The following is a 13,862-nucleotide window of genomic DNA, read 5'->3' on the forward strand; positions in this document are numbered from 1 at the left end:
TGATGACACTGTTTACTCAATTGATATGCATGTGAAAAAAGACCAGATTTACTGGAGAAAAATGTCTGAGAAATGGAGAACATAGCTGACAGTATGTTGACATCTGCTGGTGACTGTTTCAGTCAAGCCTTCATTCAAGGTACCAGATTTTCTTTTCATTTATTGCAGTGACTTTGGTCTTAATGTATGAATATTCTGGGGGGGTTGAGGGTCTTTCTGAGCTTCAAAGGTATTTAAACAACGCCAGGCCTGTTTTTGTGTACCTGTCTTTAATATCAGATTTTTTTTGTCAACTTTTCCCCCCATATTTATTGGTTTGCTTTAGCTAGTTATCAGCAGAAATGATGGCTTTTATTTATAAATTAATTGTATGTTTTTAGTTTTTAAAATATACAGCTCTGGAAAGAATTAAGAGCCACTGCACTGAGCCCCGTTGAAAACCTCCTGGTTTTTCCACCAAATGTTGATCTCTGAACTCTTCCTGAATTAAAACGTTTCTAAATGAACATGAACTGGTTTTCTTTGCATTATTTTAGGTAGGAAAGCACTACATTTTTTGTTATTTTGACTCTCATTTTCTGAAAATAAATACTAAATTGTTGCTTGGAATTTCAGAGACATATTGTCAGTAGCTCATAGAATAAAAGAACAATGTATGTTTTACTCCATATAACTATAAAAATAAAATCAGAGAACTGATCATTTTGCAATGAACTCTTCATTTTTTCCAGAGCTGCATATATTAGTAGCTAACAATTTTACAAAAATGGAAAGATAAACTTAGCAGAAAAAGAATTTACTCCTGTGTGCTTCTCATCAAACACATTTTAATACAGTTAAAGATATGCTTCAAAGATGCAAAATGTTTATTTTCAAGATTATGATGTCATTAGTTTGTGTAAAGTGAAGCCATCTAACCTAACTGCTTCATCTTTGTTAATAACTGAGCCATCAAGCCCTAACAAACAATCTTTTATCACTGTGGATGAATTTTAAATGTCTCTACTTGGCAAACCTTTTCACATTTTCTCATATCAGATGGCTTTTAAGCTTGAATAACATTTCTCGGGTAAAGCTTCACCATTTTAAATTGGTGTAGCATTACATTAAATCCATTTTAAGATGGATTTAACTTGTTTAGGTCTCTTCAAAACCTGCTTTATGTCATGGCTTATATCCAAAACCCAAAGTTTTTATGCATTTTCTTGGGGTGTGAATCAGACCTTATAAACTCTTACCTAGAAAATCAAAACCTTAACATGATGCACACTAGATTCTTTTTTTAAGCTTTGTTGCGCTTGAAGTATCTTGAAGGTTTTGGGGATTTGGTTTTGTGTAATTCTGTGTCTTTGTTGTTCCTCTTTTTATTTATCTGTTTTACTCTTCTTGTCTGTCTGTTGTTACTAATTTTTGTTAGATCTTTCTCTTTCTGGTGTTTCTTTACTTCAGCCCCCCTGTGGTGCTCCCCAGTTGTCTTATTTTGTTATTCTTTTATGTCTGAGTCTACGTCTATCACTCGTTGTGTTTCTAGTTGTTTATTTCTTTGTTTAGTCCTTTTGGTAGTTTCTGTGATCCTGATTTCTCCTTGTTATTATTCTGCTCAGTTCAGAAACAAGGCTGCATGGAGTCTCTTTCTAGTTTATTATGAGTCTTAGAGTTTCTGTAGTGTTAGAATTATTTCCAGCTGCCCTTGTTTTTCCTCTCTCACTTTTTTGTGTTTCCCTGAGTATCTTCCCAGTTTCTCTGTCTCCTGCTCCAGCCACTCTCTCCTTTAGTCAGTCTCATGAGCTCATGTCTTTGTTTCGCTTTCCCACTTTCTCTCTCATTCTCTACCACAACTTGCATTATCCTCTTGTTCACTCCTGCCTTTCCTCATGTCTTTAAGCTATGATTTAAATGATTCTGAAGACAAAAGTTTGTGCAACATGGTCACAATAATCACTTGTAAGTTTTTAAATCCCTATTTAGACTCTGCGTTATCTCGAACCTGTCTCAATCCGACATGAAACGATGAAAATCATCTGAGAAGCTGCAGGCGGCCGACACCGAAATGATTCACCTTGAGCCATAACCCACACAGTCTCCCCTTCAGTGCTTTCCAACACCCCCATCTCTAAACACATTAGCATCACAGAGGCAACAGGAGCATGAATCTCTGAGGACAGAAACTAAATGTGGAGATGCGGAGGACACGAGGGGGAAGGCTCCACAGGGTTTCAGGGTGTGGTTTTGTAAATATCAGCCTGGTTTGAATCCTTCTACTCACAGAATCATCATCCAACAGCTTTCTTTGTTTTGTTTTGTTTTTTTGTTGTTGTAATGGAAAATCCCTTTGTTCCTGCCAGGCAAGGCAAGTCAGCAATGAGTAATGCTTCTTTTCCTAAAATATGAAACTAAACAAACTGAAAACTGACAAACATTTCAAAATAATTTGATAACAAAGGACTTTTGTCTCTGTTTCTGAGCACTCTTACTTACAAACACAAACACACTCATGCATCATGCGTACAGAGAAGCAGGTCCAATCAGGCACAAATATGCAGAATTACAATTTATTCTGGAAAGTGGGTGACACATTTCATTTGTTTTCTTAATCTTACTTTTTATTATTATTGCTTTATTTGTCACTGGTGTCATTTCCTTGGTTCCCTCCAACCGTTTGTTTGTTATTTTGTCACTTATAGTTGTTATGGCCTCAGAAAATTAGACTCGTGTACTCCTAATCCAGCTCACATGACAATTTTAGAGTTACAGAATCTTAGTAACTCTGATCATGTTTAGCTAATCTAGTTTGTTGATATGGAGGTAAGTTATAACAAATGTCATGTCCAGGCATTTCACCAGTCAAACAAACCAAATCAGATCCAGAAAGGTGAGTCAAAACAATCTAAATGTACAGAAAGATTCAATTACAGTTCCATTTCTATTCAACATTAATTTAAAGTCAAATGTAAATTAATGGGTAACACTTTATTTGAAGGGGCTTGAATAAGACTGACATGACACCGTCATAAACATGACATACATGTCATGAACATGAATAAGCCTTCATGAATATTTATGACTGTTGTCATAAAGCGTAATTCGGTAAATTATGACACTTTTAATACAAAGTTGACATTATTCAAAATGTCTTTATTATGACAACTTGACATTAACCAGGAAATCATTACTAATATAAATTTGTTATAAAAGTATTACTGATTGTACTTTAAAAATTAGGTAACTTTATGTTATTAAAGGTAAAGTTTAAACAGTAATGATTTCTTGGTTAATGTCAAGTTGTCATAACAAAGACATTTTGAATAATGTCAACTTTGTATTAAAAGTGTCATAATTTACCGAATGACACTTTATGACAACAGTCATAAATATTCATGAAGGCTTATTCTTGTTCATGACATGTGTTATGTCAAGTTTATGACAGTGTCATGTCAGTCTTATTCAAGCCCCTTCAAATAAAGTGTTACCAATTAATGTTTGTACAGGTAGTTAAGCCTAAAAAATTGTTAATTAGGCCCAGATTCATGCTTAAAATATTTCGTTTGATTTACCAACATACTTCTCATGAAGGCAGCTAAAGATTACAACGTGACCCTTAGATTTCAATATTTAACACTAATAAATTGTACATCTAAAAGTTGCAGGGCAGTGGCCCTCCACGACTGGAGTTTGACACCTGTGCTCTGGCTTGTCCTTAGGTGAGTGTGTTCATGGCTGTTTGTCCTCTGTCTGTGTTGGGCTGGAGAACTTTCCAGCCAAACACCAAAAATAACATATTTGTTTAATTAAAAAGAAAAAAAAAATTGTGGTATATATAAAATTGTTTTACGACTCGGTTTATGTCAGTTGTCGCAGTTTAGTAGCTGCGATACTTAAAAAAAAAAACAAACAAACTCTAGCATGTCAAGAAAGGTAGAGCACATATTTCTGTAGTTACTCATGTTCAGCTCACGATTCTCTTCGTCTTGGACTGAGTCGCTCACATCCTGTCCACTTGTTGTACATCGTGACAAACCAACACCGCGCTGCTCAGAAAAGGTGTGTCACCGGCGTGACGTCACGTCTGCTACCTGAGTTTCGGTGAAGAGGAGGAGAAGGGGTTTGAGGGCCGAACCGAGTGAGGGAGAAGCTGTATCGGCTCCTCAACGTGTTTATTGGGATAAACGTTTTTAGAGTCATTGTTTTTCATCGGCCTGCCTCGTCTGAGTTGACTCTACGTGGAGTGGGTCTGTGGGAGTTTGGACCCGCACACGGGACACGGACGGCTTTCTTCCCAGCTGCCCAACAAGGAAGGCTTACTCCTACTTCCTGCTTCAGCACAGGTAAGTTTGATCGTTTTTACAAAACGCGCTTCAATTTTCTTTGCTGTCGGTTTTCTTGCCGCGTTATTACTGCTCGTTTAAAGATTCATGAATCTTTTGGAAGTAAATCAGTTGCACGGTGGGAACAAGTTAAAGGCCTCGCTGTCGGTCAGAGGGAAGAAGCCAGGCAGCTTCCATACGTTTGGAAAATCCGGATTTGCAGGATTTGTGTTGTTGCATTGTTTAGTGGTTTGGCAGTTTAGAAATTACACTCATAACAGGGCGGACTGGCTGGTTTATAGCCAACTGTGTGTTTTTTAAGTCGCTTTAATTATATTTTTCTGTATTTAGTCGGCCAGGATGGCGGTCACCCCGCGACGCGTCCGCCTCAAGCCGTGGCTGATGGCCCAGGTGGACAGCGCTCGGTACCCGGGTCTGGTTTGGGTCGACCGGGAGGCTATGCGCTTCAGGATCCCCTGGAAACACGCCACTAGACACACACCCCAACACGAGGACGAGGACACCATATTTAAGGTAAATATTTATTTAGATTGTCTCGGCTGAAGGAAAATCGGTTTGAAATGAGAAGATTTTATCTTGGGACCCACAACTATATATACTGATTATACTTCATATATTTTTATTGTATTTTTGCTTGTTTGCTAATCAAGATATGCCAAGTTTTTTTTTTTTTTTTTTTTTTAGCTGTAGTTTCAAACAAATTAGTTTGTTTGGATGCCCCTCCCCCACCTGCTGCTGTGACTTCCAGTCTGTTGGCTGTAGGAAAGTTCCTGCCAAATTTACTCCGTTATGAACACAAATTCGAGTGTCTGGAAATGTTTTGGTTTGGAAAACATGAACTCTCATTGTATGTGAATCAACATCGCTTGCAGTAGCAGCGGTGGGGAGGCAGGACAGGTGATTTAAAAGTCTACCTGACCCTGTCATACCCAAATAAGTTATATTTTACATGAATAACAGTGAGCTTTGAGTAGGTTTTTTTTTTTTTTAAATAAATTTAATTCTGTGTCAATTTATGCTTTGGATGTTGGGCCAGCTTTTATCTGTCATGTGTCACAACAGCTTAATAAAACTCTTAAATTTTCTCTACTTTTCACTGTCTGGCCACTCTATATGAAAATGTCAAAATCCAGCAGATCCAGTAAATAAATGTAATATTTTTGCAATAAACACCAACAAGCGTATCATGTGCCTATTTTAAATGAAAGCATTTTGTGTGTTATAGCTTGTGTGAAATATTTTCTGTAAATACACTTAAGCTGTGTTTGTGTGTGTGTGTTTTTGTTTTTGTTTTTTTTCTGAAAGTTATGTTGTGATTTATTACAGGTTCATGAATAAAACCAGTGATGACTTAAATTAAATGTGTGTCTCTAACAATCAATTGTCGGCATCAGTCACTACCAAATATTTAAAGTATTTTTTAAAACATTTGTTTTATAAGGTTTGATTTTGATAGTACCTCTGTAAAGCTACCTGAGCCCAGAATATAGCCTGGTAAAAGTGATCACATGATCATTTTCATGTCTGATCATACAGATTTTTGGTAACACTTTATTTGAAGGGGGTTGAATAAGACTGTCATGACACTTTCATTAACATGAAAGTGTCATGACACTTCATATCATTACTGATATAAATTTGTTATAAAAGTATTACTGATTGTACTTTAAAAATTAGGTAACTTTATGTTATTAAAGGTAAAGTTTAAACAGTAATGATTTCTTGGTTAATGTCAAGTTGTCATAACAAAGACATTTTGAATAATGTCAACTTTGTATTAAAAGTGTCATAATTTACCGAATGACGCTTTATGACACCAGTCATAACTATTCATGAAGGCTTATTCATGTTCATGACAGGTGTTATGACATGTTTATGACAGTGTCATGACAGTCTTATTCACGCCCTTCAAATAAAGTGTTACCAGATTTTTTCATTCATCTTAGATCATTTAAAATGTCATTTTTATAACAAGTCTTGTTTAATTCAGTTGAAACACAACTTTTCCAACCCTTGAGTTTATTTTGTTGCACGTCTTCTGCTTTTTGCACTTATTGTGATCAATGCAACACCAATCGGTAAATATTCAGAACAATAATGAGACGTTCTGGAACATATAAAAATGTAATTGATCTTGTTTCTGTGACTGCTTCGTCCAGGCGTGGGCTGTGGAGACCGGGAAGTTTCAGGAGGGAGTTGATGAACCTGATCCCGCCAAGTGGAAAGCCCAGCTTCGGTGCGCCCTGAACAAAAGCCGGGAATTCAAACTGGTCTATGACGGCACAAAGGAAGTCCCCATGAATCCCTTAAAGGTGTACGATGTCTGCGACATCCCACAACCCAACAGTAACCAAAGTACAAAGTTCTTCAGATGTTTTAGGGATTTTCATTGTTTTTCCATCTTTCAACGTTTTTGTTTTCCTGATAGCTCCTTCAGATGCAGGATCACATACTCCCTACGATGAGGATTTTGGAGAGGATCCCGACACACCAGATTCTCTTCCTCCATATCCATCCAATGGTGATTGTTTACACCCTTATATTGTTGCAAATACGAGGAGGAATTGATGGAAAACAAAAAAAAACAAAACAATTCCTCTTTCCTCTTTTAGGCACCAGTCCTTCTCCACTCCTCATGTGGTCTCCGATGGGTTCCGATTCTTCCATGCAGCCTCCCAGCTGTCCACCTTCGAATGAGGTCTGGCCCAAAGAGGAGCCTGGTAAAATCTGGCCCAAAGAGGAGCCTGCAGATGTAGAGATGCCCCCCACAAACATGGATGAGCTGCCCCCTGCCCCTCTGCCTGACCCCATCCTGCAGCCGGCTCCTCTTTCCGAAGTCTTCTTTGCCTCTCCGGAAACGTGGATCAGCTCCCTCCCAAGTTAGTGTGAACAACTTTATCCCCTTGCAGAAATCAACTTTGTGTCACACAAATTTGTTTTGAAAGTTTAGCTGCAGAATTCAATTCCAAAAATAATCACAATTTAGCAAAATAAGGTTTTAAAAACTGAAAAGGGCATGAAATGTTGATGCCTTTCTGGATCAGGTTCTCTAAAACAGATGGAAGTGATTTTACTATCCATCTTTTCTTAAATCATCCACAAACAGGTTAACTTTGCCAGATCATCTCTTTGTCTGCCTGCAAGATTTTCTGTTTTTTTTTACCATCATGTTTATGGTAAACTACTAAATCACACTTTAATAAATCATTTGCATGTATTAAAAACCACATTGATCAGACAGTCATTAATAGACTTGCTAAAGACCCAGTTTCCAGACCTTTTGGGAAATCATCTGAACATGGAGATTTACATCTGTTTTTACAGTCCCTCATTTTACCGTCTCCAGTTTTTGTATTTTGAAAACATGAACTGCAGCCTCGGGGTACACAGTTGCATGTTGCCATGCAGAAGTGACTAAGCTTGTAAAAACCTGTTAAAGTGTTTTGTCATTCAAAACACTCCTCCTTTGAGGAGCAAGGTTTGCTATCTCGATCTCCACTAGGATCCCTTTCATGAATGCAGACTGCATGCAAGGTGGAGATAAGAACTCCTGCAAGCCCACTTTAAAAAAAACAACTTTGTTGCACTTCAGTATTTCAGATCATGAAATGGGAGTAAAAATAAATCGTGGTTCCAAGCCAGAATTATCCTGATGACCTCTAAGACTTTTGGGAAAATATACAATAAACTGAAGAGACAAAAGTATTTTTTGGAAGTTGTGCATCATATCTGGGGTAAAATCACTCCAGAAAAGTGACGATTTGATTTAGAGCTACTTTGCCTTAGGATCTGAGTGACTGGTCATATTTGATGGAAGCACAAGTTATGTATCAGAAAATCCTTTAGGTCAGAGGTTCCCAAACTCTGTGGGGCGTACCCCCTAGTGGGGGCGCCGTGCCATTGTAGGGGGGCGCAGGAAGCCGTCTGAATGGAAAAAAACAAAAAAACAAAACAAAACAAAACATGAACGCTGTATGCGCTGGGTTTTTCCTATGTCAGTTTGATACAGTAGTGGCTACATTTCCCATATCTGTGTCCTCTGTCACTTTTATCAGCAGTTAAAACGGCTTAATCCGTTGTTAACATGTGGTAACCTGTTTTTCTGAGCCGCCTTTAAACGCAACATGAGCGCTACGACGCGCTGGGTTTACACCTGTGCGGCAGCGAAGGAGACCTGCTGCTGCTGTGCGGAGCTACGCAGGTGTGTTAGAATCACGGCAGCAAACCAGCAAAAAACGCAAAGAACTCTTCAGTTTTTCCCCCAAACTAACAGACAGAGTTGAGTAAAGCTGCTGGATGCAGGTAATGTTAGCTAAAAGATGACTAGCTAGTTAATGTTAATACATCACCTTAAGCTTAACAAGTTGCCTGTAGGCTACGCTAGTGATGTTGATGTCATTTTGCCCCCCAAAAAGTCGTCGTTCCCCCCAAAAGTAAAAACAGAAGCTGGTTTCAAAGCAAATGCCCCCCCCTCCCTCCCCACAGCACTGTAAATCTAGTTGATCCCAGAGGCTCAATCTAACACGTAGTCTGTAAAATATCTTATTCTTGGTTAAGACAAATGTTACTGAATCTTTCAAAGAGAGGGTGACGGGTATTGAATAAAAATAAACCTTTTTAGCTTTAATTCATAACAATGTTCCATCATCAGAAACATACCTGGAGTGTTGCTTTGAGTCTTTTATCCCTTTTATCTCCCATAGCAACTATTTGGGTGCAAAAACACTTGCTCATACAAGGTGAAACCTATTTACACAAATGGCTTCCACCCGTTCCCACACCTTCCCCTCTTGGCTCCTGCAGACTAGCGGTAACGATTAGCAAACACCTGGTGGAACTGCAGGTCTGCTAAGTTCATCATGCAAACTATTTCTTAGTCCAACACTCCTAAGAACGGATGTAAATGACATGGTGAGGAGCATTGTTGTGATGTTGTGCTGGATGCAGGGAGTCGGGAAGAACAAGACCTTCTTAAAGAGACAGACACCCAATTTAAAGGTGTTAAACTGCAAAGTCAAATTTCTTTTAAGTCGTGTTTGATGGATGCAGCATTTTTATAACTGAAGTAGTAACTTGTTTGTGCCATTTCTGTGCTTTAGAGGATCTCTAATTTTGTGCCTGTTTGACCCAGTGACAGACTTGGAGGTCCAGTTCCTGTACAGAGGGAAGGAGGTGTCTCCCACCGTGACTGTGAGCAACCCGCTGGGCTGCAGGCTGTTCTACGGGGACCTGGGGCCCATGGTCAACCAGGAGGAGCTGTTCGGACCCGTGAACCTGGCACAGCTGCGCTTCCCGACCACGGAGCACATCACCAACGACAAGCAGAGGGTCTTCACCAATCGGCTGCTGGATGTGATGGACCGAGGTCTGATCCTGGAGATCAGGGGCCACGATATCTACGCAATCCGACTCTGCCAGTGCAAGGTGTACTGGTCGGGCCCCTGCGCTCCAAACCCGGCGGCGCCAAATCTGATAGAGCGGCAGAAGAAGGTCAAGCTCTTTTGTCTGGAGTCGTTTCTCAGCGGTAAGTACAATTAAGAGTACTGAATATTAAAACGAGAGAGTATCTTTACCAAAGTAACGCATCTAAAATGTTGATGCAGACCCAGAGGGTCGTCATTTGAACTTTTCTAAAGATTATTGGGTAACACTTTATTTGAAGGGGTGTGCATAAGACTGACATGACACTGTCATAAACATGAAGGAGTCTTTATGAATGCTTATGACAGCTGTCATGAAGTGTAATTCGGTAAACAATGACACTTTTAATGCAAAGTTGCTCTAAAAGTTGCATTGAAAGTCCATTAAAAGTGCCAACTTTGCATTAAATTAACATAATTTACAAAATCATGCAAAGCTGGCACTTTTAATGGACTTTTAATGCAACTTTGCATAAAAAGTGTCATTATTTACCAAATGACACTTCATGACAACTGTCATGAACATTCATAAAGACTTCTTGATGTTCATGACAGGTCATGTTTTTGACGGCGTCATGTCAGTCTTATGCACACGACTTCAAATAAAGTGTTACCATTTTATGCAATATTTTTACCATCAGAGGACAAATATCAGGAATATTAGTAACGGAGTCTAAAAATATTGAAAAATTAAGTATTTTCCAGTTTTGGACAGACTTTATTTCCTGTTTCTTTGTCCAATAGTTGGATTGATCTGTTTGTCCATCCATTAATCAACGATCCATCGATCCATGGTTGATTTATTTGTCCTACAAATCTCCATCATCCATCTACACATCAGTTCATCTTATGTTTATCTGCCCATGTTTTTTATGATCCATTTATCAGTTAATAAATATAAGTCTGGGCTGCAGAAGAATTCAAAGTTCTAAAAACATTAGTGTGTGTGTAGGAACCCTGTGATGAGGTTTTAGAGTGACATCATAACTATAGTTTTCCTTTATTTTTTTTATTTATGCAGGTGTTGTAGCGCAGCAGCGTGGCCAGGCGACCAGCCCTCCTCAGTTTGAAATCAGCCTCTGCTTTGGAGAGGAATGGCCCGATGGAAGACCCAAAGAGCGAAAACTCATCATGGTCCAGGTGAGAAACACAGGACTTTAACTTAAATAATAGCCAAAACTAAGAACTTATGATATAACACCATTTTGATTTCATAAAAACCCAGCAACTCCTCACTTCTCCTCCAACTGCTGCTCGTGATGAGGCTGGTGTTTGTTATTCTGGATTACCAGCAGATCTTGCTGTGTTTTCATGCTTGATTTGTCTAAAAGAGCAGCTCTCTAATCTGAGATTAATGTGACACGCACACTAAAAGGCCAGTACTATGTAAAATCTCTCTTCTAGCTTCATATTATGTCAGTTATTCCTTCACACACCTGCAGTGTTGCTTTGAGTCTTTCATGCATGTTTGACTTTAATCTCCATTGCCAGCCATTCAGGGAGCCTAAATGCTTGTGAGCCTGCTGGGCTCCTCATAAACTACAACTTTAAGGAATCAATGGTTTTCATAAAGGTTCATTGATGTGAAGGTGGAGTGTCAGAGTAGGAGCTTCTTAAAGAAACAGAGGCCAATTTCAACACGTCACACTACGAAATTTTGCAGCATTTTTCTAACAACTGAAGATCACATTATGACTAATAAATAGCACCATGTACCTGGAAAATGCATGATGCCATTCTACTTTCAAAGGAGAAACAGACCCACAGCATCATAGATCCTCCACCATGCTTACCAAACATCAAAGTTCAACTTGCATTTCGACTTCAGTTTAGAAAACCACATTTGTTTTTGTGATGGGACAATTGAGTTTTTTTTGGTCTGCCTTCCTGATGACATGCTGTCAAGTAGTCGGCACCTAAAGTTTGTGGAGAATTTATAATTTCATTTGACATGACAGTCCCTCTCTGAGGACATCTTGAAGGCGGCGCTCCAGGCATTTTGCACGGCTGAATGGTTGCCATGGGAGATTAAAGGATTTCTCAGACATGCATGAAATAATCAAGGAAACACTGCAGGTGTGTTTTTAATGGAGGAATTATAACATGATGTAAAGCTAAAAAAAAAAAAAGTTGATGCATAAAACTGCCCCTTTAAAAGTTTCTCACTGCTGATTGGTTTAAAAAAAAGTATAGAATGAATCAAAAGCGAAAAATCATGATGAATGTAACGGTAAATTTGTCTTTTGCCCATGCAGACTGGACTCATTAGACGGTCCTCCGTTTTCCTCTCACACTCCTTGTTCTTCATCCTTTCAGGTCATTCCTGTGGTGGCTCGGATGATAAACGAGATGTTTTCCGGAGATGACAACCTTTCTTTTGACAGCAGCAGCATGCGCTTGCAGATTTCAATCCCAGATATAAAGGACAATATAGTGAGCCACCTGAAGGAGCTGTACTCCCTGCTGCAGAACCACCAGGGCCAGGAGGGGGGCGGGGCTATGCCCCCCAACCCAGGCCTGAACATTGCCCAGGCTCTGCAGACTCAGTGAAGCTGTGAACCAACTATTTTATACAAATATTATTCACCACTGCAGGGTTCCCCCCCCCCTGTTAGGAAACAAGTACTTGTATGTAATCCTGATTAGAAGTGTACACAATATACTTTTGGATTTGTGCTGTTCAGCTTTTTCTTGTGAAACTGCGCCACGCAGTGCATTAGTCTGTGCAGACGCTGCAGATGGCTGGTGGTTCTGCAGGCCAAAGTCCGCCTCGCTGCAGAGGAATATTTATCATAGTTAATCAGTTACAGATATTGTTCTGAGTTATCTCCATCTACATCAATGTGATCGTCTGACATTACGAGAGGATTATGAAACTGATCCTATTCACTTTTCTGTAATTCAGTTTTATACTTTTTTTGTTTTCCATATAAAAATGCATCCAGCAAGAGATTTTTGTTTTTGAAAAATGTAGATGAATGTGAATAAGCGTAGGGATGGATATTGATTCTTCTACAGTGCACATAAGAATATTTGGTCTACATGTGGTTCCCTTTTTATCCTCCTTTGAATTAAGTTAAAACACTTTCTTGGGAACATTTGAGTTTGACCAGCTGCTGATCTTCCAGCTTCTCTTTTTCCATATGAAATGTTGAATATTTTTTATGTACACATATTTTAGCTACAGATTGTATCGAGCCACATTCTAACCTGACAACATTGATATGTATTGTCCTTATTCTTTGCACTTTGGGGTGCTGAAATGTTTTATGATCTGTCGAATGTATTTACCCTGTGTTTGCTTTTATCAATAAAAGTACCATTAAACACATTTTTATGATTACTTTATTACTTTTGATTGGGCTCCAACGATGACACATGCAGAGTGGAAAAAAAATTAGACTTTAACCATGATTTACTTATTGTTTGTGTGGAGAGCTGCTCTTGCATGAGTTTGTGCTGCAGCCGACTGGTTGGTAATCCAGAAGGTAAACTAACATTGATGTGCTGATGTAACTCAGCTGGCAGTGCGAGTTTCAGCTCAACATGATGTCATGTGCTCAACAGATTCAACGCCAGAGCTGAAACTAAACTCAGTCATTCATTAGTGGTGGTAATTTTTACTTTGTCTATATTTTGCTGATGGTTTTATACCTTTATTCCTTTTTACAGCAGATTTTTAAATCCCATGTCAGCCTCTCTGAAGGGAGATGTCTCATTTGGCAAAGATATCGAGTTTTCTAAAAATAAACCCTGACAGGACACCAGTTCCAAAGTTCACTGAACTATTTTCTGTTTTGAGAGAGAAGAAAAATATAATCTAGTTGCTACGCAATAACTAACTTTAAGACTGATTTGGGAATTTGGATTTTTCCTTTTGCAGATTTAACTTTGACGATTGTCTCTTCAAAAGCAAAATGTTTAAATTTTGCTTTTTCAAATGTTTTTTATTAAAGTACATTTTAAAAAGCATTTGTGTGCTTTTTATTAATTTATAAATTAAACTAATTTAAATAACAAATATAATTTAAATTTGAATCAAAATAAATTGAAACTAATTTTAATGAATCTGCAGCTGTAGCAGAGTCCATAGATATTTTAAATATGTTTTAAATAT

The 13,862-nt window shown here is 38.5% G+C and overlaps 1 protein-coding gene across 1 annotated transcript; it reads left to right on the forward strand.

Annotated features, from left to right (window-relative positions):
- Positions 1–4,059: 4,059 nt before the first annotated feature.
- On the forward strand, positions 4,060–13,076 carry LOC106928184 (interferon regulatory factor 6-like). Its single transcript, XM_088005598.1, has 8 exons — positions 4,060–4,325; positions 4,656–4,838; positions 6,485–6,680; positions 6,754–6,846; positions 6,938–7,204; positions 9,457–9,849; positions 10,767–10,885; positions 12,062–13,076. The coding sequence occupies exons 2-8, from the start codon at positions 4,665–4,667 to the stop codon at positions 12,293–12,295; spliced, it is 1,476 nt and encodes a 491-aa protein (XP_087861724.1). The 5' UTR covers positions 4,060–4,325; positions 4,656–4,664; the 3' UTR covers positions 12,296–13,076.
- Positions 13,077–13,862: the final 786 nt, after the last annotated feature.

Source organism: Poecilia mexicana, unplaced genomic scaffold, assembly GCF_051168715.1.
Source record: "Poecilia mexicana isolate PSO_F unplaced genomic scaffold, ASM5116871v1 scaffold_5, whole genome shotgun sequence".
Lineage (NCBI taxonomy): Eukaryota > Metazoa > Chordata > Actinopteri > Cyprinodontiformes > Poeciliidae > Poecilia > Poecilia mexicana.